The 27436-nt window shown below is 46.0% G+C and overlaps 1 protein-coding gene across 1 annotated transcript in view; it reads right to left on the reverse strand.

The window, feature by feature from the left end:
- Positions 1–1110: 1110 nt before the first annotated feature.
- The window catches only part of T265_10226 (hypothetical protein), a gene marked incomplete at both ends in the record, with an annotated part of 30235 nt that continues 3909 nt past the window's right edge, over positions 1111–27436 (reverse strand). The window contains 9 exons of the mRNA XM_009176535.1: positions 1111–1540; positions 5705–5821; positions 11127–11361; positions 16726–17021; positions 17782–18057; positions 20105–20622; positions 24644–24729; positions 25729–25842; positions 26963–27076. Of these exons, the coding sequence (XP_009174799.1) occupies positions 1111–1540; positions 5705–5821; positions 11127–11361; positions 16726–17021; positions 17782–18057; positions 20105–20622; positions 24644–24729; positions 25729–25842; positions 26963–27076 (2186 nt within the window). The remainder of the gene's footprint in view (positions 1541–5704; positions 5822–11126; positions 11362–16725; positions 17022–17781; positions 18058–20104; positions 20623–24643; positions 24730–25728; positions 25843–26962; positions 27077–27436) is intronic.

Raw genomic sequence — 27436 nt, forward strand, 5'->3', positions numbered from 1 at the left:
GACGCGGCAGCTCGTGTCACGTGACAAGTCAGATTGCGCGGTTCCGTCCGTTTAAAACAAATCTCGCCAAGGGCTATCTAGCAGGTGCGGCACATAGGTAATACAAAATAATAAACCGTCTCAGGCGTCAGGTTGGTGTAGTGGATGGCGCGTTCGCCTGCCGTCCGGGAACTCTGGGTTCAACACCCGCGTTTCTCTCGGAATGGACGCTCGAAAATAGGTGCAACCGAGACGAACTTGTAAGCATTTACGGATGGGCAACAAAATGCTCACATCAGTTACTGAAGAATAAGCAGACCTTAAGCAGAAACGAAGCAGGGGAAAACGAACAGCAATAAAACAAACGGCATCATTGTAGTAACGGTATTTTCCTCAGCTCAGTTCTCGGTCTGAGCCTCCCAAGCTAGCGTTCACGTCAAAAACAACCACCAAAGGTGCACAAGGTCTATTAATGCCCAAAGCGAAGTCAAGAACAGTTGTACAGCGCTTCGTATATATAGCGTATATATAGCGTTATAACTTTCTGGAAGTTCTGACGCGTTCTGGATGCGCCATTGGCAACCGGCATTTGGCCAATACTGGGTCACGATTGGCTGTTGGGTCCAGATTTCTGACCAATCAGATCTCATCTTGATGCCGGACCGGCAAGTGTCCCGAATTCTTGGCCAATCTCGTGCGGGTCAGGCGCACCGGCCGTAGCAGCGCCTAAAGACGTGCGGTAAAGCGGGATCCGTGTGGAATTCTACCTAACAATCATAATCAACACTCCCCATGCAATAATTTTATGCGGGGATTGAGCCAGCAGACTGATCAGCTACTCTGTCTCTCCGCTCCTCGAAGTGTACGTCATCCTGGCCGGAGGTCTCTAGTAAGTAGAGTTGGCGAACTTCTCGACGTGATGCCCCTCCCCCGACTAGTTCTTACGACCGCTTCCCTGACTACCCCATCGACCGACTGAACTGCTCTTTCGACAATGCTCTTCTCTCACTGCCCTTTGGGTGTCGAGATATCTCACAATATAACGAGGTCACCTTCGCTCAGGCTCCTTCTTTGCTTAAGCCATTTTGACATCGTCAGCAGAGTTGGAAGGTACTCTTTCATCCACCGATTTCAAAATAGGTCGGCTAGGTGGTTGGCGTGTCTCCAGGCTTTAGATAGATTCCATGAGTCGACACAATGACTGGCCGTTGAAGGATTCGCGCTCAGGAAGACCAAATGTTTCGGTGTTGGAGCTGCGTGGTCATTGGGGTCCGAAGTCAGTTTTACTAACGGGCGGTCGTTGAAGATTTTTTCGATCTCAGTCAAAGTCGTCTGCAGCGTCTCGGCGTCTACCAGTCTGCTTCCTAATAGGGCCCGCAAAATTCGCCTGATACCCCGTATCAACCTCTCCAAAATACCTCCACGATGACTGGCTTTCGGTACGGAGAACACCCAGTCGCATTCGTACTCTAGTAACTCGGTCGCCAACCTATCCCGATCCCATTTACGAAGACATTCCTTCACGTCAGCTTCGGTCCCTCTAACATTGGTGCCGTTATCACTATAAAGTTTTTATGGACTGTGTCGTCTGGCGACAAATCTCGAAAACGCGCATAGGAACATAATCGTGTCCAAGGTATGGGCCACTTCGATGTGAATACACAATCCTATTGTTTTTCAGTGCCACGTCCTCGTCTGACTAACAGAGGCCCGAAGTAGTCCACCTCAGTGAATGCGAATGGTCTGCGACTGCAGTTGGTTCGTTTAGTTGGAACCAACTGCAGTCGTGGAAGGGGGGGGGCATCATGCCAGAAAGAATGCCGCTCGGACCTCAGCGTCAACCGTGCCATCTGTGCGGCTGGACAGCCGTGGCGCTGTTATCGCTGCTGTCGATAGTTTTCGCAGCCGCTTTACCAAATTATTGCCCCACCGACCACAACAGCACCAATTTTAGAGGGACCGAAGCTGACGTGAAGGAATGTCTTCGTAAATGGGATCGGGATAGGTTGGCGACCGAGTTACTAGAGTACGAATGCGACTGGGTGTTCTCCGTACCGAAAGCCAGTCATCGTGGAGGTATTTTGGAGAGGTTGATACGGGGTATCAGGCGAATTTTGCGGGCCCTATTAGGAAGCAGACTGGTAGACGCCGAGACGCTGCAGACGACTTTGACTGAGATCGAAAAAATCTTCAACGACCGCCCGTTAGTAAAACTGACTTCGGACCCCAATGACCACGCAGCTCCAACACCGAAACATTTGGTCTTCCTGAGCGCGAATCCTTCAACGGCCAGTCATTGTGTCGACTCATGGAATCTATCTAAAGCCTGGAGACACGCCAACCACCTAGCCGACCTATTTTGAAATCGGTGGATGAAAGAGTACCTTCCAACTCTGCTGACGATGTCAAAATGGCTTAAGCAAAGAAGGAGCCTGAGCGAAGGTGACCTCGTTATATTGTGAGATATCTCGACACCCAAAGGGCAGTGAGAGAAGAGCATTGTCGAAAGAGCAGTTCAGTCGGTCGATGGGGTAGTCAGGGAAGCGGTCGTAAGAACTAGTCGGGGGAGGGGCATCACGTCGAGAAGTTCGCCAACTCTACTTACTAGAGACCTCCGGCCAGGATGACGTACACTTCGAGGAGCGGAGAGACAGAGTAGCTGATCAGTCTGCTGGCTCAATCCCCGCATAAAATTATTGCATGGGGAGTGTTGATTATGATTGTTAGGTAGAATTCCACACGGATCCCGCTTTACCGCACGTCTTTAGGCGCTGCTACGGCCGGTGCGCCTGACCCGCACGAGATTGGCCAAGAATTCGGGACACTTGCCGGTCCGGCATCAAGATGAGATCTGATTGGTCAGAAATCTGGACCCAACAGCCAATCGTGACCCAGTATTGGCCAAATGCGAACTGGTGGATGAAGGAGTACCTTCCAACTCTGCAGACGATGTCAAAATGGCTTAAGCAAAGGAGCCCGAACGGAGGTGACCTCGTTTTATCGGGAGATATCTCGACACTCAGAGGGCAGTGAGAGAAGGGCATTGTCGAAAGAGCAGTTTAGTCGACCGATGGGGCAGTCAGAGAAGCGATCGTAAGAACCAGTCGGAGGCACTGCGTCGAGACGTTCGCCAACTCTACTTACTAGAGACCTCCGGCCAGGATAATGTACACTTCGGGGAGCGGAGGGACAGAGTAGCTGATCAGTCTGCTGGCCTGATCCCCGCATAAAATCATAGCTTGGGGAGTGTTGATTATGATACCGTTTGTTTCGTTCCTTATTGTTTTTTTCGTGTTTCGTTCCTGCTTAAGGTCTGCTTATTCTTCAGTAACTGATGTGAGCATTTTTTGCCCATCTGTAAATGCTTACAAGTTCGTCTCGGTTGCACCAATTTTCGAGCGTCCATTCCGACGGGAAAGCGGACCGACCGGGGTTTCGAACCCAGAATTCCCAGACGGCAGCCGAACGCGTCATCCAATACACCAACCTGACGCCTGGGACGGTTTATTATTTTGTATCACCTATGTGCCGCACCTGCCAGATAGCCCTTGGCGAGATCTGTTTTAAATGGACAAAACCGCGCACTCTGACTTGTCACGTGACACGAGCTGTCGCGTCGCGCCGCCAACCGTAAGACAGTCCCTCACATCACAAACGTACTGATTTCTGCGCCGTTATCTCTCTGTACGGCCAACTCACACTGTCAGACTGCCCCTATATGTATGTTTGTACATTGTTTAGTACTTACTTGTTGTTGCTTCTAGAAAATCCATAGCCGCTCGGTCTTGTAGTAGTGTTAGTCTGACCTGGACATATCCTAGAACATCGCTTGTCAAATGTTTCGCAGGTTCGCCATGGAAGCAAAATGAAATCCAGGGTGTGAAGGGTTATAGCACATTATTCCAAATCTGGTACCAAGAGTGCAAGTATCACGCCGTTCGGATACTACTTAGGTTCCATGTTAAGGTATCGTAATACGAACTTCTGTACACCGTACTGTGAATTCACGATGCCCAGTCCTTGAAAATCACAACTTTGGGCAACAGGAGAGGCTGAAGTTCAATCAGAATTACATTGTTGATTATTTTCTCAAACGGCCATCGGCAAAGTAGACGACTGAGGGTAGCATGAAGAAACCGGGTATTTTTCGCTCCGATGGTGCAGGTGCGACTTAGCAAAACACTGTTTTTGAAGGAAGTCTTTCCACAATGGCTGAATCCTTATAAAGATGCAAGGCCCAGGATGATCGAGCCATTCCGGTTTCGACTACCAAAGATGTCCATGGTCTAATTGCAATCACATTCTGATCATTAAAACTGAACAGCAAAACGACCAACCAGTGATCAGTAGTCAACAAATGGTAATATTAAAGGCTCACATCATGTGGTCCTGATGTCAACAATTCATGAGTGTTAATCAAAGATTCGTGTGGGAAATGGCACGAACGCCTGTCTATCTAAGAAGCTCCGAATGACAAAGGGTTCAGCAAATTTGAGCCAATACTCCGTTAACTAGGCAACATTCCAAGAGTCCAATAGGGTTACACCAGGTTGGAAACTGGTGCTGATAACTGGTGCTAAATTCAGTGGATCTATTTTCCTAGATGATCAAATCTGTTGTGAACGGTCTAATTCACCTTGGCGGTGGTGATTGGAATTTTTAGGTGGCTGCTTTTTCTAGCTAATATCTATGAATCGGAGCAGCGAAAGAGTGGGTGCACGCAAAATCTGATACGAGCTGGGTAGTGGTGAACAGGTAAACTCGAAACAGCCCTACTCATTTTGCTGACGTAAGTAAGATAAGCTACGTAAACGAGACTATCAAAGTAAGCGAAAAGTGAATTCAGGTTTGCAAAAAGGGAAAAGGGGGAGTTCAGAAAAAAACGGTTAACAATCACTGATCCAAATGAAGTACAAACGCGAATGAGTGAGGAAGGTCCCAAAGAGAAGTTACAACCGTGGCGTAACTGGGAAAACTTACGACGTTCCCGCTCACGAAGACCCTCAAGGCCCTTCTCAAATTCTCGGTTTGTTTGTTCCTCCGTTTTTGAGCTCCTAGGAGAAGAAGAATTATACCTTAGCAGAACAGGTCAAGTTCTGAAATGAGGGTAAGGAAAAGTATACCCTACTATGTGGTGAATTTTACACCTATTTCCTTCTTGTATGGACGATCAGCTTCTTTGTGGTCGTCTTCTATGTGAACAAACATCTGTTACATTCCATACATTGGTTGTCAACTGGCCTTCTGGGCTCAGTCAACGTAAGAACTTACTGACCGGAAGGTTCATGGTTCGAACCCAACCTCGAGTGCTCTTAGCTAGGTTTGGGCGAAACTTTACGAGAAACCTCCACCGTGATCAGCGTTGGATACGTGCTATTTTCAATCGAACAGGTTGGTCAACACCAAAACTGAGGCATTGAAGTGTCTTCTTCATTTGACCTTAACGGTAGGATGCGATCTGGCTTGAACTCTAGACGTTTGATAAGCAAGATACGGACCCAGGAACGCTAAACTCGGTGCTACGACCAAACACTCGTGAATGACAGTCACAAGAAATGCACTACATTAATGGTATTCTGCTATTATGCGACTCGACAGTTTAACTGGTCGACCTAGATGGAGTCGTCATACATAAAAAAGTACTTTCATTAGGGCATAAGATGGCAGGTGATTTGTACACAACCAGGTTTGCCTCAGAGATATCTGGTCGCATGAAAAGACTCACCTAGGAATAACCACTTCTTCGGGATTCCCGCATTTGCCACACACACGCAGAGTGTCTATACACGGAGCACACACCGTGTAGTAGGCGCGTTTGACGGTCTTCTGGCCACATTTCAAACTAAATTTAGAAGGACCCAAAGCGGAGGTGTGTGATCAAATTTGTTCAATCATCCTCCTCGACATATGTCAAAAATGGCGTCCCGACCAGAAAGTTGGAAATGAGAAAACATAGCTCTCTGGAAATCCTATATTCCATCCTGAAAGTGCAGTAAGCCTATGGTGAAAGCAACCGAGAAGCACAGCTATTCCAACCCCCTTGGGTACCATAGCTAATGTGGATTCTATGAGCCCGAACGGGGATTCTGACCAAGGGCCCTACAATCATCACATTCACATCAACCAAAAGTTGATCTCAATTCAGCTAGGAAATTGACAAAGCCTGTGAAAATTCCGTCGTAACTTAAAACCTCTCTTCTGAATGCTCGAGCATTAGGAGACAGAATTTTATGTTTAATTTCCCGTACCCTCCGGGGTGGGTCCGGTTGCTGCAGCCAAACGGGTAAGCTATTCCATCCCCCTTGGGGACCATAGCTAATGTGGATTCTATGAGCCCGAACGGGGATTCTGACCAAGGGCCCTACAATCATCACATTCACATCAACCAAAAGTTGATCTCAATTCAGCTAGGAAATTGACAAAGCCTGTGAAAATTCCGTCGTAACTTAAAACCTCTCTTCTGAATGCTCGAGCATTAGGAGACAGAATTTTATGTTTAATTTCCCGTACCCTCCGGGGTGGGTCCGGTTGCTGCAGCCAAACGGGTAAGAAAAACGGGTGGTTGGCTCCGGTCAATGCTCTCATAGAATACCTCAGCACCCGATTCTTGGGGGTCATAGTGATGAGCCAAAAGCTACGACTGAAACCCTGGAATGACCAGCTTACCCCTTCACGATCTCACGAGCCACAACAACGGACTACAGTCAGGTACCCCGAGGACTCCATGAACTACCGCTGCAGCCTTATTCGAACTATCAGCCTACTTTGCGGGCCGATTTTCAATACGCTTTCTGATGACCGCCTCACTGCTGATACAACACTCACTTAATTCAGGCAAAAAAGTACGTCCACACTACTCGACCTTAGAAGGGGCAGTGCGCTCGATTCCACAATACTAGGCAGAACGATTACAAATTAGAAAAGGTCGACAAGTTTCACTGTTAAGCTGAGACTAGACAAAAAACTCCTCATTGGAGTCACATCCGATTGGTTGAAATGGGGCCAGACAGCAGCTAACCGGTAATCAAGACAACTCGGTCAATCAAGCTACTGATAAAGGCTTATGATACACTCGCGAAATAACACGGTGGTTTCAGTTTAACTATTTTCCGACCTTTCAAGAGAAGACAACATCACAAAAACTGGCAAAGTGAAAAGAGTGGACAAAGGATACGCACGGTAAGCGAAACAAAGCTACCAAGACTAAGTCGAATAAAAACACAGCTCAACGAAGGAGATCATACGGAGTAGGAAGTGCCGCTAAGAGCACCAGTTTTTTCTCCAATTTCCAAGATACTACTTAATTTCCTCCGTCCCAATTTTCAACATGTCATTCAAAAGCTACTCAATGAATGCGTGACCAACTGCTATTAGGTAGTCACAAAACTCAAAGAGCCTCTTACCGCTCCCTGGTAGGATGGGAAATGCTGGCAGGAACATTCCAGGCTAGGTGCTAAAATTCAAGGTACGCGCGAGGTCCTTTGTCATATATGACGAAGAGACTGGTCCCACACGTTGGTCACTGAATTCATCCCTAGGTCAGCGAAATGCACTCATTTGCAAACAAATTTGGTTTTGCGAGAGACTCACCCGGAACACAGCTGAATCTCTCGGTTTTGATGTTCTCAGGCAACTGAATGTGCTGTAACAGGCCGCCTCATGTTTCAGTCGCTACGATATTCGAGATATCGCGATACACACATATTTTTGTAATGCACTACTCATAAGGTTGCTAAAAACTCCTCGACAGCTCACGACCGGTTTCGCCCTTCTTGGAGCTCATCAGGTAGGTGCAGTTCCCAAGTTTCCGTCAACGTTATGTTCTACTGGAAACCAAATTGCACGAGGTTAGCGAAATACACTCATTTGCAAACAGATTTGGTTTTGCGAGAGACTCACCCGGAACCTAGGTTACCCACATATCCATAGTATTGACTTCACACCATCGTCAATGTTGAAAGGTCTGTGATAGCTGTGCACGAACCCTGTATCTGGGTCGAATGAGTTCGCGTCCGTATCCAAGATAATGTGACAATCAAATATCACGAAAGAAACATATGCAGTGCGAATCGCAACGAACCATGCTGAAATGCCCTTCATCCGGCTTGCTGTTCACAGGAAAATCGAGGTGACCGTCATGCGTTCCTTTGCGGAAATCAACCAAGATTTCCACTACACTTGTGATATTCAAACCGTCGAAGATTCCCTGTGGTGAACTTAGCCACTGTGACTTCAAAGCAACGCAGGCAATTGCGACTATTCAGAGTGCGCTTTTTCTAGCCACCCTCTTTAGGTTCATGGTTTCACAAGACGAGAACATCTGTTCACCCGATTCTGATCTTTATCAAGTATGGTAACGCCTAAGCCTGGTGTGCTGAGGATCTCGGGGCACTTGCTGTATACTGCAATGTGAATTTAACCCTCTTTCCATACATGTACATGTAGTGGCTATCAGCAACTTCCGCTTGACTTTGCAGACGAATTTCACCGTCAGCTCACTGGCTTCAAGCCCCACCTAAATGTCATGTCGAAGAAATCGTTTGACAATATTTAAGACTAGCCAAATGTCCTTTCAGTCTGTCTGCTGCTTATTCTGGCATACACGAAAGAGTTAACGATGGTACCACCCACCACAAACAACGACGGCTTGGGTGCCACACACCGAGTAATAAAACACATTGCAGTTTTGCTAGAATCGAGGACATAAGGCATCACTGGGTTCTAACTAGGGTAAAAAAATACCACATTAGCAACCTTGTTGTACGAACAATTGAACCCGCGAACTTATCACGGGTGTTGAGTGCACCGAACAAAGTGTTGTCAATAACTCCAGCACAGAAGATCGAGAAGAGACGGATGGAGTCATTGGCACCATGCACACTGCATTACCTCGACCAGAAAGTGTATTTTGTCAATGGGGGCGAGATGGACCTAGTGGTTAGAGCGCGAATTTACTGACCGGAAGGTCTGCGGTTCGAAACCGACCTCTGCCTCTCGACTTGCCCTGTCTAGACTGGGGCAACCAGGCAGTATCCCAGCCCTCGTGCCTTCCTCGTCTGGCATGGCAACTAAGTACCGAAAGGGTGCTACAACTGAACGATTTTTTTCAATGGGCATGTAAACCAAACGCCGGTACGCACAGAGCCCAATCTAGTATTGTTAAACTGAGAATGGGCAAATCAAGAGTCCGACTACTATTGTAATCCAAACAGGAGCGTCAGACGTTTTCACTGGCTGAAGTCATCATTCAGACTCTGTTGTAGTTTGAAGGGGAATACAGCAAGTGTACAGTCATTCGTCAGTGTAATGGGCATACTCATATGTACGGACACCATCCAGTTTATTTGGGTAGTTCCAAGAAGTATTTGGTGACGAAATACAATGACAACATCACGAAATTCATTGGAACATATCATCTACTTATTAGGTTGGTCGATTTGAGGTCCGCGCTTGGACTCCATCGATAACTTCTGAGTAGAACACATTCAGAAAACTGTTTTTCACACGACTGGGTAAGTGAAGACGGAATTAACACAAGAATGGCTAAAATCGGGTGGAAAGTATCCAGGACACCCGGTGAAAAGTATGCCTGATTGGTTGAATGCAATAATCAAGAGCAAAGTAGGTTTTGCTACGTCCTGCTGATCAGCCATTCATTGTCAAACAGTTACGTGTCCAACTGCTGGTCGCGAGTTCGAAACTCTGTGAGTTTCGTGAGGCGCACACCGCTGATGATTCCAATAAGAATGAAACAGTTGTATAAAGCTTCTCGGCATTTCAGCGTTGATAAGCTTCACCGACAAGATGAAACCTTTTGTGAAAATGACAAATCTCCTCAAATCTCCTTCCGGGTTTTGCACCCCACTAACATGTTGTGTGGCATATAAACAGGTCGACGCACCACTAGATTTCCCATCTGGTAGGGAGACCCGTTCCACGTCCGGAACATTTAAGTTGAGGACGGTTGAATAGAGAATGAGTCATATATAGAATGAATCATGAGGCGGTCTGTGTGCAGCACATTCAGTTGTAGAATATCATAAACGAGAGATTCAATTGAGTCTCCCGTGAACATCAAATTGATTTGCAAATGAGTGTATTTCTCAAAAACAGTCCAATTTGGGTTCGCGTAGATCATAAGGTTGACGGAAACTCGGGGACTGCGCCTACCTGATGAGCCCCAAGAAGATGGAAACCGGTTGTTGGCTGTCGAAGAGTTTTCAGCAACCTTGCGCGCGTGGAAACCGCGCGCAGCCTTTGTAAAGGTCAGTGCTAACGAGCGACTTAGCCGAATTAAGATAGACAAGGCTTAATCAATATCAACCGCATAACCTATTTTCAGTACGTCCCAGCAGAGGTTGATCAGGACTTATTTACGGAGAATGTCTCAAGTGATGTGAAATCTAGGCTTCAAGGCAAAAGTGGGCTTGTTTCGTCTTCATTTCGATTAAACAGAAAAGTCACCAATGAATATGAAATTTGCAATCACGTGCGCGAATGTTTCTCTAGTTTCAATCAAAACCAGTTTTCTCTACGAGGAGAAAAACGGGCAAGGGCACGGTAACTGACAAGCAGTGGGATACTAAGAAGAACAACAACTAGCAGCATATATGCAAAAGGAAATAGGTTCTTGAAATAAGTTATTTCAAATTGATTTCGTATTGGGTTGAGAACGCAGCAAAATCCGCCTCAGGATTCAGAAGTTAAAAAGTAAAACCAGTATAAAAGGTTGTATTCGAGCGATGGATGAGTGGACAATTCATTAGCTACTTGAAACCCGTTTGTTCGACCATACGGAACAAAGCTGTCCACAATGGTCACCGCTGTCTATACTTTTGTGTGAAATTGCGCAACAGTCTGGGGTCGAAAAATAAAAATATTTCAGCTGTAGCACTCTTTCGATACCTGGCTGCGGTGCTAACGGAAAGATGCATTAAAGCTGGGATACTGCCGGGTTACTCAAGCCTAGAGAGGAACAGTGGAGATCCTGCTGAGGTCCGGGCCGAGCCATGAACCTTCCTGTTAGTAAATTTGCGCTCTAACCACTGAGCCATCTCGAGGTAGGTTATACCCGCAGGAAACCAAACCGGGGATTTATACAAATAGGTTCAATCCCATCGGTTCTAAACAGATGAACAACAACTTACCACATGGTCGGTTGAGAAAGCGGACGATACTTCTTATATTTCACCTTCCATTCCAAAATGCCTTTGCATCGAGCACAAAGAGATTCCATGACGAGATTGTTGACCTCCTTTGTTCGTTTCGAAGTATCGTGCATGTTGTTCTGGTAGGCTACCGTATTTTGGTATTTAGGCGGTCTGGATCGATGGCTATTGCCTCTTTCAGTGCTCATGGTTGGATCACATAGAGGCAAATTACCTGAATGAGCAACTGAAACGAACAGGTAATACAGGATTAAATTACGACTATACTGGACGAGAGTTCAACTTATTTTGTAGATCGAATGATTAAAGTGAGAACCGTGTAAAGATAAGCGTGCTGTGCAATGTGGCTGTGGCTGTGAACCACCTACGTTTTATGGAGGACCTGATTGACCGACAGCTTCCCAACCGCTTCGTTTACGCGGGAAGCACCAACGAACAGGACCCGCACCCAACCGTTGAGGACATATTAAGAGACCCTTAAAAGACGACAACGTTTTCATTAGAATGCTATAGTAACTTCACACCAGTTCTGTGGGCTCTTGTGAAATTCAGCAGATGCACATGTACGGATTTTGAAGTACTACGTAGCTAAAGAATCGGAAAAGTTCCGATACCATAAATACATTGGTTTGTGCGCTAGGTATGCCCCGGAGAAAACGTACTGTTAGGTTACCTCTGAGGAGCAAACAATACCAAAAGAAATTCCTTTGCGATCTATCCAGCTGGGCTGGTAATAGCCCAGATCGTCCTAAATCAGCCATTCGGAACAGGCTGGTTGACAGCCCTCCACACAGTTTTCTGAAACCGATAAATTCGGGAGAAAGCATCTACCTTAAAGTCCTAACCGATATCGAGTAACGATGTTGGAATCAAGAAAAGAATGTGACCAGCTCTATTCATGAGAGAGTGTATCAGACGCCAGCATACCCCCTAAGAGGACCGACGACTACAGACCCGTACGCGAATACTTTGGCTGTCATGTGACCCGCAAAAGCCAAATGGCTGGCCAAGCCTTTATAAGAGCGACTGACGCGCCGAAAGCCGATCCCAGGCGTTCAGTAAGGTAGCTCGACCTTGGCGTAACATCAGTCCGAGCCTCCATGAGGTAAAATGTGGCACAAAATGGAAAACCAAGTTGGCCACTGTTCCAAGAATGAGTCTTACACAATAACAACTGGCCTTTAAAAGTGGAACTTTCATATAATTCAGTAGTTCATGATTAACCGACGTAAGCAGCAGATTTGGTCGCCCTACTGATTCAGGAAGAACGCTCCGTAAACATCGGGACAGACTGCGTACGCTCCTTCGATCTCCTTCCTTTCGGATATTTTCGGTAATAAGAAATCCTGATGTGAATTTTCACAAGCGTCACCATGCCCAAGCTAGTACCGTACATTCACGAAGCCCCATCGTTATACCACCATGGGATGCTTTGAAAGTCATAGTAGAACGAATCGACAAAATGAAGCTATCCCTGAAAGTTTAATGAGCTCGGTCAGATGTTTCACTACCGCCGTACATCACTGAATAAACTTGATCGTGATTCTTTGGAAAAAATGCAGTCTAATGAAGGAGTCCCTATACAATGGAAAGTAAGTTACCCTAGACCACCACTCCATCACTTGTCGACAGGAGGATACGTGAATAGGGTGCAGTGTACAGGTTTAGAGTGCGTAAAAGAGACCTATGCAGAGAAACCTTTCAAACACTCGTGTGAAGCGCAACAAACGTTTCTGCAGGGCTCGAGCACAGTACAAACTTTCAAGTAGGCCACCAGCAACAATTGGATTTGTGGAATGCCAAAAACGATTGCAAGTGGAGTAATTTGCTAGTGGTCAACTGGGATAAATACTACTTCGAAGGTGAGAAAACACTATGATCCATCTAGAGATTGCTTGGTCTGCCACCCCAGTCCATCATTCACGTCACCTAGGATGTGATCCCTGAATTTTAAACGGAAGAGTAAAAACAAAGAATCAGTATTTCGTCCAAAATGTTAGCCATGCGCACCTAAGAAAACATTCATGCGTATTGCTAAAATCTGTAACCACACAGCGGAAGGCCACAGATCACTTGAAGTGGACACGTCTAGTGTATGGCAGAAAGAAAGGTGGCTGTTAACGGTCATAAAGATGTAAAAATAAATCCAATCGAATCCATCAGAAACGTGCGAAATCGTTACGGTGCATAATCTCGTCCCAAAAGGCCATGAAGTTCAAGAGCACGTCGACAAAGGGCCTGTCAGACACATCTTCGTGGCTGTCTCAACAAGGACGAGCTATGCAAACAACCTTTTCTTCGATGCATGCCTCCCGAGGAAAGAAAGAAGACTGAGATACTCCTAGTTGCCAATCTAGAGAGGTATATTCAAAAAGTAAATTTTAAGCTACAGAACTATACGTTACAACTTAGCCCGAGGGACCGAAGAGATTCACGTCCAACAGAGCTGCAAGAATGCAGTGAAAACGATCAGATTCCCAGGCAACCAGTTTAATTACCACCCAATCGCTTTAGAGCCATCAGATACTGTTTAAAAACTATATAAGCAACAGAAAGCTGAGGAGGAATTTACCCACTCAAACAGGAAACCGATTAATCAAATTTGAACAGAATGCTCAAACCAAGACGATGAGGGAGATCACAAGATCTGCACTTTGGACAGTACCGAAATAGCCGTTTTTAGCAATTAACATTTACCCACATTACATCGGAATTAGTCCAGTGGGAAACAACAAACTTAACCCGACCAACGGCATTACACATGCCGCACCGCTTGTAGAGGGGACCGTCAAGTATTCCGAATGACGAATAACGCTTCGGAAGACAGGGTACTCATCGAAAAGAAACTAAGGGAAACGAACCAGGCCTAAACTAACCGAATACCTATCCAACCGAATTCTAATCAACAACCAGAAAACGAAACCCACAGTTCTCACGGTTAAGTCTCATTAAGTTGGTACTGAAAAAAAAACGGAGACACTTTCCGAATCCGGTGTTTATTGGGAAAAATAGTGAGCAGAAAAGCGAGCATCTCATTTCCCTTTAAAAAATAAACTCCTAAAGAGCATTTGGTCGAAACACCACAAACGAAGAAGGCAGTGGAAATTGCACACAATGAGGATACTAACAGATCAGAGAGTATACAAAAAACGAAAAAACGAGGCAAAGCACAGCCATTGGTAATGCATCGGAACGAGAGCGAAAGGAAATGCTTCATTTTATTGGCCAGTGTTTGACGTCGTCACGACAGCCTGTCCAGCCTGTTGAAGGAGCTCTCGGGAGGTGATTAGGCAAGAAGTGACAATGAGGAGTTGCCATCGGCGTCGAGCTGCGGCGAACCGAAGAGCTGCCACCTCACCATAAGTGCAGCCTCCGGGGAAGACCACCACTACCGGTTGGTTGGCAGAAAGTAGGGGGAGCGGCTGCGCCAACGGAGCGAGGGGCCGCCGCGCACTTTTGAGTATCTCACTTTGGTAACCTGCAACAGCTAGCAAAGGGTCAGCGAAGCTCATCATCCCCAAGTTGGCTGAGGCTGAAATAAGAGGGGGGAAGTCCATACAGCGTATCACACACGGGACCTTACTACTGTGTAGGAAAAACTCGAGTAGATTTGTTTGAGATACAAATGCCTTCTAAAAGAGTAGGACTTCATCATCATCAACGACACAACATCAGTGTTCAACAATGACGCTTCGCTGTCGAACGACCATGATTTATTTGAAAGTTTTATGTTGAAGGTAAGAATAAAAGTGAACGGAGAAGGGATTTAGTGGTGGCGTACCACAATCACTCAGAGGTGCCTACACCTCCAGATACTCACTCAGACAATCTGGATAGAAACTGACAACAAGAACGCCACCGACACCGAGTAGTGGTCATATCTTAGTGCCTCCAATCAGACGCAGCGGGGATCACGCGGTTCCCATCCTGGAAAGCAAGTCGAACCAAAGGCACCCAGATTTTTTGTACTCTCTTTCGTACCCCTCTGCCATGTCAAGGGTTGGCTCCNATACCAAACAACGCAGCTTCTGGTGCTGGACACATTATTCAATGGAAGAACCCGTTGCACAACCGAACACTCGCCTTTTAATTGCCTCGTTACGGATTCTCCGACATCAGCCCATACGAGCTGTGGTTCTGAGACAACGGTTATCGAACACCTGAAGATGTTTCAGTTCCACTGATCGAACAGGCAGTAAACAGAACAGCCTACACCTTAGCCTGATACACACACTTCAGGGGTACACCGCTTTCACGTCATGGGTGTCTCAAGTAAGCAAACGCGATTCGAGCCATGCAGATTCGTGCATTGACCTCATCCGTCACACTAAAGTACACCTGGCTACCGCGAAACACTTTTTCGGGTAACTTGCAATTTCGGGGTTTTTTGCGGGATAGGTAAGTTTGCTCGTAGTCACACCACTCTCGTGTGAACGGTCGTCCTCCTGTTCTAGCGTAATTATTCCGGTGAATCCACACCAAAGGGAAGCAGTGGACTCGAGTTTCGCTCTTAGTAGAGCTCATCAACAGTGAATATCCAATGGCCGTGCCGGGATTTGAACTCCGGACATCTGACATGCGAGGCGAGCGTGTAACCACTACTCCACCAACGCACGTTGGACTCATCTGGATTTTCAAGTCTAAACATTTGGGCGACGTGATTGGTGTGTCCAACTAATCGAACGACGACCCAGTAACTGTCCTGGTTGTGACGATCGATTGACTTCGGATAATGAAGTAACTTCCGAAGTACCAAAATCCCTTTGTGTATGGTCGAGGGTGAACAAACGGAAAGAAGTAGTTAGCAGTGTTAGTCCCCCGTACTATGATGAGAGGAGAATAAGAGATCATAGAATATTTGCCCTTGTCATGGATATCGATGTTGTTCGGACCTTCCGACTGTCGAGCCTACAACATATTTTATTCATTCGAGGACGAGGTTATATTGGGCACATTTCGATTTCATTTTCGCTACAATATTTCCACTAACATGAAGTCACTTTTCTCAGTGGGAGGACGTTCTAAAATAGTCCACAAAAGCATTTCTCACGTTAGGTACTGACGGGGAATTGATAAGAATGGAGCCTGAGCTCCCCAGATTTTATGAAAATGAGAAACTTTCGCACTCTTAACAATGGAATATATGGTTGCGGAGTCCATTGGCCAAATTCAGTCTCAGTTTACTTGCAGTCGTATGGTTATGGCATAACGATGCGTCATTTCGCGAAACTCAGTGCAATTAATGTCATGTGGCCCTGCAACATGACACCTGAAAGACCAGAAAAAAGATGTGCTCGGAAGCCGAAAAGCTTATGTGCGCAAGGCTTTTCAGTTTTAGTGAAACCGGCGGGTGGAGAACTTGCTCACGTGACCCTTCGGTCGTTAGTCTTAGACTGCCGAATGTACAACAAAGTGCGAAGCCCACAAATCCACCGCCCAGAGCGGTATTCTCAAAGCAGCTTTAGAAAAGGGACGGATGATCTAGGAATGTGGATTATCCTTAGCGAGAATATTTCAATCAGAAGTCAGGTAATCCAATGTATGGTAAAATGAGAAAAACTCCAACTGATCAACAAACCTTCGTTTGACATGCCCATCAGCTTCAGAGCAGAAACGAGATTATTTTTCCCTATTAATTCCATATCTGTGTTGGACGCGGTCGCCTTGCCCGAATGTTGCTGTTGTTGATCGCCGGAACGTTTGGATGAAGCGAGTGGCGACTGAAGCACAGAAGTAGCCCATATAGACTCGACCAGTCGAACCACAACTGGACAATGCTGACCGGCGTAAACGTAGGAGGGAGAAACTGGGGCCTGCTCCACATTTCGATTCGCCTGGCCGGAATGACTGAGTCGTAGAAGGTGATGAAGACGACTGAAGAGTAGAGTGGAGGAAACATTTAACACGACCAGACAACTAATCAGGGAAAGATATCTTTCATTAACAACCGAGTCGTCGGTTTATCGACAAACTCCAGCAACTAACGTAAGAGCAGCCTCACCAGCGATGCGCTGAAGGCAATCCTCAACAGATCCTTTGATGGGAACTACGAGGTCGTGTACTTGTTAATGTGGTGAAAGGATCTAACTCGACCGACCATTTCGCTATTCACCAAGTGAAATTTATGATGAGGAAGCTAAAATGAGAGGCATATCCCCATACGGTTTCTGATTCCTCTACTCTATAGACTTTGAGCCGGTAGCAACAAAATTGCTTTGACGACAATGGACACACAGATGGGTTATAGTCACTTCTGATTTCTCTGAATTAGCTCAAGTGAGAATAGGGACTTCTTTGCGAAAGATAGGTTAGTTGCTTGCTCGCTATCCTCGCTAAGATGTGTTCAGACCCATGCCGGCCTGGCTCACAAGTTTGCTTCAGCTGAGTGAATAAGTGAGCTTTTAAGCATATTGTCGCGTGACGTAATCCACCTAGACTGGAACCATGGTTATTGGCTAACACCACCCAAGACAGATAACCAACGTTTTGTTCGGTTCCGACCGCTCATTGACCACGATGGCAAACATCGAGTGGACACTGCCAAATCATGGATCAGTCGACATAAATGTTCGTTCTGAGTTTGTGTAAACAACAATGGAGTTGAAAACAAACAGCATCACCAACAACAACCCACCTGTATTGAGATTTCCGACGCGATGAGATTCCAAGGCGGGCCACAGCAGTTGAAAGGTTTCGGTTAGATAGATTTGTCACCTCAGAGATCTCTTCAGATTTGGCAGGCGCCAATACCCGCAGACAACGCAGGGCAAAAAGCATAGGAAAGGCGGCTTGTCCGGCTGCATGAAGAACTGCGCGGTGTACAAGACTGTAAACCTCCTCTCCAAGACCATCATGTGTGACTGAGGCCAGAGCGCTCAGGCGGAGTCCGTCGAGCAAGCGATCTCCGTGGCTGTGTGGAAATCAGATACGTCTACATACTACCACGGCATGGTTCACGAGGCCACTCAAAAGTTAACTGAAAACAGCTACAGTGCAAAGTAACTACGTTCAAAGCAAAAGTGTTGACACTGACTGCGCGATTGAGCCATTCTTGCCAATATAATTAGCCACGTGAGTCCCGGGGTTCCCATCCAGGGAGGCAGCAGTTGCTCACCCGATTAAGTTCACTGGTTAGTGTTTTCGTACTTCGTTGCCAGTCGTCCACTGTTTACCTCTCAGTCGTTTCCACTCAGCATCGGGCTGGGCGAAACTAGCTCCACGAGGCAGGCGGTGTTCTGGCATACGGAATACATGTCCTAACAAGCACAACCTAGGAAGCACGAGCAGTTCGTCTGTTGAGGGAGAGTTCATTCTTCCTAAGATCATCCGGCGTACCTCAGCATTGCTAATCCGATATTCCCACCAGACCTGACCGATGCTTCGGAGACATCAGTGGTAAAACATTGATATATTCCGCATGTCCTATTTGGGTAGGAGCCACGTCATTGATCCACAAAACAGTATAGATCGCACCACCGCAGTGTCAACTCTTCCCTTGAGAAACAAACTGACGTTACGTAGGCGCCGTAGGTGTCGTGTGTGTCATGGATTGTAAATAATAATAGTGGAACACAAAGTTACACGCGCGGTTTCCTGAACACGTGATTCCCGTGCCTTCGTTAAGCAAAAATCTCCCGTCTTTGTACAATGTCTAACGATCTCGGATTCGGTATCTCCATAACGACCCACCAAAAATACATCCCTGAATTCTGAAAATTTTGGGGTCTAAAGACAGTCATTACCTCCGTGACTTGCTGTGTTGTCGTACATTCTCTTTCCAAAAGATGTAAAGGCATGTTGCATACACCATAATCCATAAATTAGTACCTAACTGGAGCGATCGTCTCTGGATGGTAGTCATTTGAAGGGGAACTGTGTTATGTTTCTGTTACTGAAACCTCACCGCAAGACATGATTTTGAGAGTCCAGGGCTAATGCGATTATGACCATCCTCGACAGCAAAACCGATTAGAGAGGAGATAGCCAACGTTCCTTTTTGGCTCGTAACAGGCTTGAAAGTGGAAGGAAGCATGGAATACTGTCAAGGGCAACCGAAGAGTTAGGGATGGGTTTGGGTCAGTAGCTTCACTGTTGTGCGGCCATGTTCGTTCATCAAGATGAAGAAAACAAAGTACCAACAGATGATTTTGATCACTAAGTTGAAAAGATACAATCAAAGAAGACGACGAACCGATAGGCCAAGAGAGTGCACTTCCCAAGTTTGCATCCAGTTAAAGTGGAGAACTTTTGGTACGTGTAGAGTTCAGGCCAGACCAGAAGAGAAAGAGTTAGCCCAAGGTTTGTCCTCATCAAAAGATGACCAGTATGGTAACGGGCATTTCTTAACAATCTGATACTGAGTTAGGATGGCTATCCTCCCACTACGGCCAGTGTGTGTAAAGAGCTGACCCCAAATTCAAACGACTCCAGGAATGGATTCGTTCTTCATTTTTGTATGTAAGGATCAGTTCAAGCAATAAACGCTATCGAGAAACATTGAAAAAAACGCAAGCCTTTTCACGAGATTGCGAATCGGAGAAGCGGTGGTAATAAATAACTTACTAAGTTATGCAAGAACCAAAAATCGAGAGCGCCTGGATCTTAATTAGATGAAGAATGTGGGCTCTATTTACTACGGTGAAAACTAAATGACGCCAGCTAACCATCTGCCGTTTACGTGTATCCTTATAGGTAAGGCAAGCAGTACTAAAACTAAAATATAGGTAAATCCACTTGAGGAGGCAAGCAACGCTGGAAGAACTCTTGTATTCATCACCTTTATGATGCAGATGGACATTTATGTGAAAATGCGTCAACCGTCAATTACCTCTCAGCTAGACCTGAGATGCAGAGGTTCACCCTAGAGTGCATGACTTTAGCCAATAATGGCAAACGTTCTCTATGGGGTCGATTTTGAGGAATGACAGTTTTGGAATAACGGGTCTATATAAGCTCACTAGGTACTAAGCCACTCGACCGCCAGGCGTATAGGCATCGATGTGGTTTCATCTGCCAATGTCCCACACGTCCCACCTGCTGCTGGAGTTGCAGATTTTGTATCTCCCGAAGGCGACACTCCACCATTGCTTTCCGACGGTACCTTTCCACTGGTCATTGCCAAAGTCCCACCACTGCCGGAGCGAAGAAGAAGCGTCTGGGCGGCACGAACATCTTCAACTCGTTCACGACGTGTCAATCGGTCCATAATTTGTTCCAGCACAATGAGGAGAAAGGACAACTCCCTCCGCTTGGCCATGAGTGGGGCCACCTGGGCACCAAAGTACTTCAAGTCAGACAGACTGGTGTTGCTCGTGTGGCTTGTGATGGAACTGGTCGGACTGGCGTTACAATCGAAGTTGTTTGTAGGTAGGCGTGTGGCCATTTCAAACTCCAGTCCACTGCGTGTATCTTGCAGTTTGGTACCCCATTCCTCCAGCTTTTTAAATACACAGGAGATGTGTATATCACGGACCGCCTGTGATGATACAGGGAGGAAAATTGAAGGGAGGAAGAAAATGAATAGAGACAATGATTAGATCCGGATGGGTGTCCGGAGTTAACAAAAAAATTCCAAGGACATGGGGATATGGGACTCAGAAGGCATACGTGAAATTCCACCTCTGTCAAATCCACTTCTGGGTTCAATCAAAAGTCCTTTTCCACAGATTGATTGCACGAAATTGCGCTCTACATATGGGAAGACAACTCATGAAATCACGTGAGCTTGGAACCAAGCAATGACGTAGATTCGGAGTAAGTCAGCGCTGTTCCAGTGTGCCTGCCAGATTCAACCTTATGTGGTCTCTAAGTCCTGTAATAATCATTTGGATGAATTCCAATGCAACCAGGATCTTCCAGAAATGTTAGACAAGGGAGTCTTTTGGTCTAGATGTGGAGTAGGCCTAGAAAAAACGTATTTTCTGAAGAAAGAAGCATGGGCTGAAGTGATACCTAACTGCAATCACATCCATTCATTCTACTGAGTCCTAAATTGTACACCAATCTCCTGAAGCATCTGCTCGAAAGTAGCCTCAGGAGCAGAACGTTCAACCAACTTGAGCGACTCGGAACGAAACTTCGAAATCTCATATAGGATGTAAGTAATATGCTCGAAATTTGTGCTACCGTCTTCAACGGAGAGGTCTTGACCCGACGATCCGCGTAACATAAGGATTGCTCAGTGAGGAATTGGTGATGCAATCAGCAACAACCCATTACCTAGAACGCCAACTCATTAGTAAGCTCAACAGGGCTTATCTGCTCTACCAGACATCTGTTTCGGATGGAGAATTTGACAATAAAATGAGACCCTTCATTTTTATTCAGGGCCCTTCAAAAGGCTTCACTTAATCTTCAAAATCTAGTAAATTACACTGGGGAAGTAGGATCCATGAGAAAAACCTTAGAGGTGTGATTGTTTACATCAGTGAGGTAGTGGTCAAGTGAGGGGGGAAAGTTCAAATGTAGACAATGGCTCCGATTTGGACGACGCACAGACAGGCCTACCACTGACTCTGCTTACCCTATCAGGGGTGAACGGTGTGAAGAAAAGAGCTCGATTCCGCAGAAATGAGGGGGGGTGATGTCACCGGCAGCCAAATCAACGGGGTCGTTGACGTTGACCTGATGAAGAGGAGTAATTTTTTACTGACTACATGAGGCTTTCGATCCTCTATCATCCTGGCCACTGTATTCGCAAGCTGTTTCTTCTACCCAATCCCTCAACGCTGTCAATCCTACCGTCTGACTGACCAGCCCGATAACTCACTAGGCTTGGGTGTGACCGTTGCCAACACACTCCATCAAAAAACAAGAAACGGCTTTCCACCCAACTCATTAGAATATCGGAAGCGTCAATCACGAGAAAAACCAAAACCACTCAGTTTCAAGCAGTCAGGAGGACTTGATTTTTTACTTAACAGGTAATAGCTTCAGTAGGTCAGTTAGGCCTATGCTGGAAGTCGGAGAAGCACTGCACAACTGTTCATTCTTTATTGGGAACCTTCTCACCAAGCCCGCGAGAGATTCGAACTCGCAACCTCCCGGCTGGTAGCCGGAGGCCACAAGCGGCTGACCAGCAGTATGGTTAACTCGCATGAAACAGGATACAGCGTCACTCATTTCTGAAATGCCAAATTTATATCAAGTGGCCATGTACTGACTGACTCCCCGGGCAACGACTTCTCCCAAGAAAGTTTCACTCATCGTGGGAATAAATCTTACCTCTGAGCTACTTACAGTTTGTTGCCAATTTGAGGATATTTCAAAATTTGATTTGATCCTCACTAGATGTGTCCTAGGGATAAGAAACGGTATACTGCTATCAGTTCTCATTGGTTTCTCTCCACAATTGAAGTCTGCGGATTAAGTCCACCGAGATGTCAGAAAGTTCTGTTACAGCTTTCATACCGATCTTCAGGATGTGGAAATTCTACAAGAGTTTTCACTTCGGTAAATATGCCATCATAAACAATAATGCAGTCAGCGTAACTTAAGACGTAATTCCCATGACTTCTGGCACGCGCTATTCGGCATGTCATTGAAAAGTTTGGGTGGGATGTGGAATGAAGTCCAAAGAGTGTTGTTATAGTGCCAGCGTACTGGCTAACGCAGCTAGAGGTTTCTTCCATCTATGAGGTGATGAATATCTGGACACATGGCGTGGACTGCCTGATTGAGTGGCGTTGCATCCTGTGGAAAGGCAAGCTAACCACGGTGGTGTTCAGTCACGCGTGGCTGAAAGTTAAGGCTGCGAGTTCACTTGGCTAGAGCGACTTGCTGACGCCTTACGGTAAACAGTGACCTCAGAATAAGCTGACAATGAAAGTTACTATATTTGTTGGTAGTATTAGTAGTAGTAGTAGTCGGCGAGCTGAACCACCTCCTCGTGGTGCCGACCGGGTAGCCTGGACGTCTGTCTGGGTGAGCTAAGAGTTCAGCAACTCCAGACAGGGCCAACCACCCCGTTTGGTTTCAATGTGCTGCTCATTACAGCGGTTGCCCCAGCACACTCCATAATCAAGGGGGTGTGAGCAAAAATGGAAGTCACAGGTTACAACGAAACAACGTGCTGATGATGGACGTTGAATCCTCGTCTTTGAAGAGTACAAAAATTATCTGCCAAGGAAACAGTGCTCGGGGGCGCGGACACCGAAGGAAAAAAACAGTGGTCGCGGCACAAAGGCATGGAGATCTGAGGTGTGCAAGAAAAGAAACGATTGGACAAGGGACGAGAAGGACAGAACTACGTATGACAAAGGCTCTAAGGCGTGGATGATGCTAACAGGCAAGTGAGGAGATCAGAAAGGTTTTGTATGCGTAAGTTATCGTGAGCATAGCGCACAAGACCTGTGTGGAAGATTTTTCGGAGAACACAACGAATGAAAAAATTGGAACAGCATTTAAGCGACCTCTTGAATAGGACAAATGATTGTATACGAAATGGGGGAGATGGTGCAAATGGTTAGAGCGTGAATTTACTGAACGGAAGGTCCGTGTTTCGAACCCAACCTCTGCCTCTCGAGTTCCCCAGTCTAGGCTTGGGCAATCTGGCAGTATCCCAGCCCTCGTGCTTCGTTCGGGTGGCATGGCAATTAGGCACCGAAAGGGTGTGACAGCTGAAATCTGTATGCGGAGCTTCGCAGTTAGCTTGGAAACGTCTCGGTACTTCCTCCTTACCTGTTTGCTTTTCTGAAAAGCACACGTTACCGCTTGACGCGATTGGTTAGGTGACAGATGGAGTTCATTGGCCTATTTGTGCTACGTCATGCTCTGGATTCATTCGATTTGATTTCTTGTCCCGGCACCTGTTTTTATGGTATTCCTTGTTTTGCTAGGTGCATCTTCAATTCGCAGTACATTGTGGTCTGGTTTTTTTAGGTTCGGCTGTCCTGTCCAGTTGCCTGCTTAAACGTGGCTGGTTTCCTTGTGTTGGACCGGCCAGTCTGATGTTCTTAATTTGGTCTCCTGATTTATTGGTTGAGTGCATCTTTCAATTAGATTTATGTCCCGTAAAGTCGAACCTTCGCTTCTCTTATGATTGGCTAATCTGGTTTCTTAGTTTCTTCTTTGAACTCAAGTTCACAGGCTGGCTCGAGTGACAAAAAAGAAGAGACGCGAGTTTGTAGACGCATGAAACTCCGCCGAAGATGCCAACAATAAACCTACTGGAAGTGACCCAATTTATCAACCATTAGGGAAAAGGGAATTCCAGAACTTCAAATTTCAAAAAAAATCAATAAACCGGATGAAAAACTTACAGGAGCAAGAAAGCGGGAGTCTAACGAACGAACCAATTTAATCGAAAAATACACCCAACCTATGAACCGGTTGACCAAGTGGAAGGCGTCTGAGTAACCGGCTAGCAGTACGGAAACCAGTATTATAAATTAGAAGACAGAAATGCAAAACAAACAAACCATTTGGAACGAATAGATTTGTCACGGATTGAAGGCAGAACCAGCATGCTTTGTTCTGATGAAAGTAAATCCACTCACCTTGTAGTATTGCAACATCTCCCCGTTGAGTAATTGTTTCCTCATGGATTTGTCAGAGCATGCGGAATCTGACAGTTCCACCATACCTGAACAAAAGCAAAAGACGATACTAGTAATGTACGGAGGAGCTGCGATTGAAGTTAAACACTTCTTGAGGAAAACTCTACACCAAAGGGCTTGAACAATGTGCTTATTAGGACGAAAGGTGATGTTGAGTGTTTGATACAAAGCAACGATCAACGAGAGAACATGTGTTTGGTCTCTGGCGGGAAGTTTCACAGTAGATCTTGACGGACTAGCGTTGTTGTGGACTCTCCAAAGACTCTTCCCTTTTTGAGGTTCCCTTTAATAAACCAGTTTACAGACCATCGTTAGTCTGTGATCAACTCGGTTTTCAATTCAAGCTATCAACTGGTGACAGGTCAACTATAACATTTCTCCTCTGAATCAAAGTCGACCGTATTGGAGAAAAAACACCGTAATTCAGCGAGACCGGAAGCAGAAGTACCGGTCTTCCATGCGCCTCCGTGTGACCATATTGACAATGGAGTTGTTCCAGAGAGAGAGAGAGAGACGTCAGATGCAGGGAGTATAGTAGTTGTTTGTTGTTATAGGAGAATGCGGAAAATCAATGGAGTCAAAAGACGAAACCTTTTTCTAAATTGAGTACAAGTATAGCTCGAGTTAACTCGTGAGCTAATGAACGGTCGATCTGTGGCTCCAGCCCACCCCTGGAATTTCCGTTGTTCCTGACAAAACTCTGACAAAAATGTTCCTGAAAAATCTGACACTATCTCGGGCATGATGCCTCCTTCAGGGGGTGTGTGGCAGCTATGCACCGAGAGTTCCACGACAAAAAACTCAATATTTGGGGAGGGTTGCTCTGCTATCCCCACATTAAGTCCTGTCATTCTACAGCCTAGGTAGTCGATAAGTAGCCTTCTTCGGACCGCAATGTGACGAAACCGAAGCTGGACGGCCATCAAGGGAAACAGAAAAAGAATCTGAATTCCATGAAAATTTACCCGTACTGTCAAAAGTCACGTCGTATGGTTAGAAACAACGGAGGACAAGCGAGGACTCACCCAAATCTATCCCGATAATTTCGTGAATAAGTGCTTCGAACGTCATCGGAACCAGCATCGGAGTAACATAGTCCAAATCTGGGTAATGAGAAACCGGTATGTACATGCGACACTCTGGGGAGTGCTAACAAATTCAAAGTCAACATCTCACTCAAGTAATCTCAAACACTGAGGCTAACTTGTATCACTAGGGTGTACTTTAAGTGGATTTTTGAGCTGTGAGTTTGAGTGTTTCAAACACTCAAAGGTTGCTGAAAACTCTTCGACAGACCGGTTTCACCCTTCTTAGGGGTCGTCAGTTAGGCACAGTCTCCAAGTTTCCATCAGCCTTATGTTCTACTTGAACCCAAATTGGACGAAATTCGACCAATGCATTCCACTGCGTACCAATTTAGTTTTGACGGGGGATATCTGGGACCCAGCTGAGTCTTTCGTGGTGCAACACAATCAGTTGATCAGAAACACTGTAAACGAGAGATCCAACCGAGTTCCATGTGTCTCACGTCAAAACCAAATTGGTATGCAGACTGTGATCAACTCGGTTTTTAATTCAAGCTATCAACTGGTGACAGGTCAACTATAACATTTCTCCTCTGAATCAAATTCAGCCGCATTGGAGAAAAAACACCGTAATTCAGCGAGACCGGAAGCAGAAGTACCGGTCTTCCATGCGCCTCCGTGTGACCATATTGACAATGGAGTTGTTCCAGAGAGAGAGAGAGACGTCAGATGCAGGGAGTATAGTAGTTGTTTGTTGTTATAGGAGAATGCGGAAAATCAATGGAGTCAAAAGACGAAACCTTTTTCTAAATTGAGTACAAGTATAGCTCGAGTTAACTCGTGAGCTAATGAACGGTCGATCTGTGGCTCCAGCCCACCCCTGGAATTTCCGTTGTTCCTGACAAAACTCTGACAAAAATGTTCCTGAAAAATCTGACACTATCTCGGGCATGATGCCTCCTTCAGGGGGTGTGTGGCAGCTATGCACCGAGAGTTCCACGACAAAAAACTCAATATTTGGGGAGGGTTGCTCTGCTATCCCCACATTAAGTCCTGTCATTCTACAGCCTAGGTAGTCGATAAGTAGCCTTCTTCGGACCGCAATGTGACGAAACCGAAGCTGGACGGCCATCAAGGGAAACAGAAAAAGAATCTGAATTCCATGAAAATTTACCCGTACTGTCAAAAGTCACGTCGTATGGTTAGAAACAACGGAGGACAAGCGAGGACTCACCCAAATCTATCCCGATAATTTCGTGAATAAGTGCTTCGAACGTCATCGGAACCAGCATCGGAGTAACATAGTCCAAATCTGGGTAATGAGAAACCGGTATGTACATGCGACACTCTGGGGAGTGCTAACAAATTCAAAGTCAACATCTCACTCAAGTAATCTCAAACACTGAGGCTAACTTGTATCACTAGGGTGTACTTTAAGTGGATTTTTGAGCTGTGAGTTTGAGTGTTTCAAACACTCAAAGGTTGCTGAAAACTCTTCGACAGACCGGTTTCACCCTTCTTAGGGGTCGTCAGTTAGGCACAGTCTCCGAGTTTCCATCAGCCTTATGTTCTACTTGAACCCAAATTGGACGAAATTCGACCAATGCATTCCACTGCGTACCAATTTAGTTTTGACGGGGGATATCTGGGACCCAGCTGAGTCTTTCGTGGTGCAACACAATCAGTTGATCAGAAACACTGTAAACGA

Source organism: Opisthorchis viverrini (genome assembly GCF_000715545.1).
Source record: "Opisthorchis viverrini unplaced genomic scaffold opera_v5_346, whole genome shotgun sequence".
Taxonomy (NCBI): domain Eukaryota; kingdom Metazoa; phylum Platyhelminthes; class Trematoda; order Opisthorchiida; family Opisthorchiidae; genus Opisthorchis; species Opisthorchis viverrini.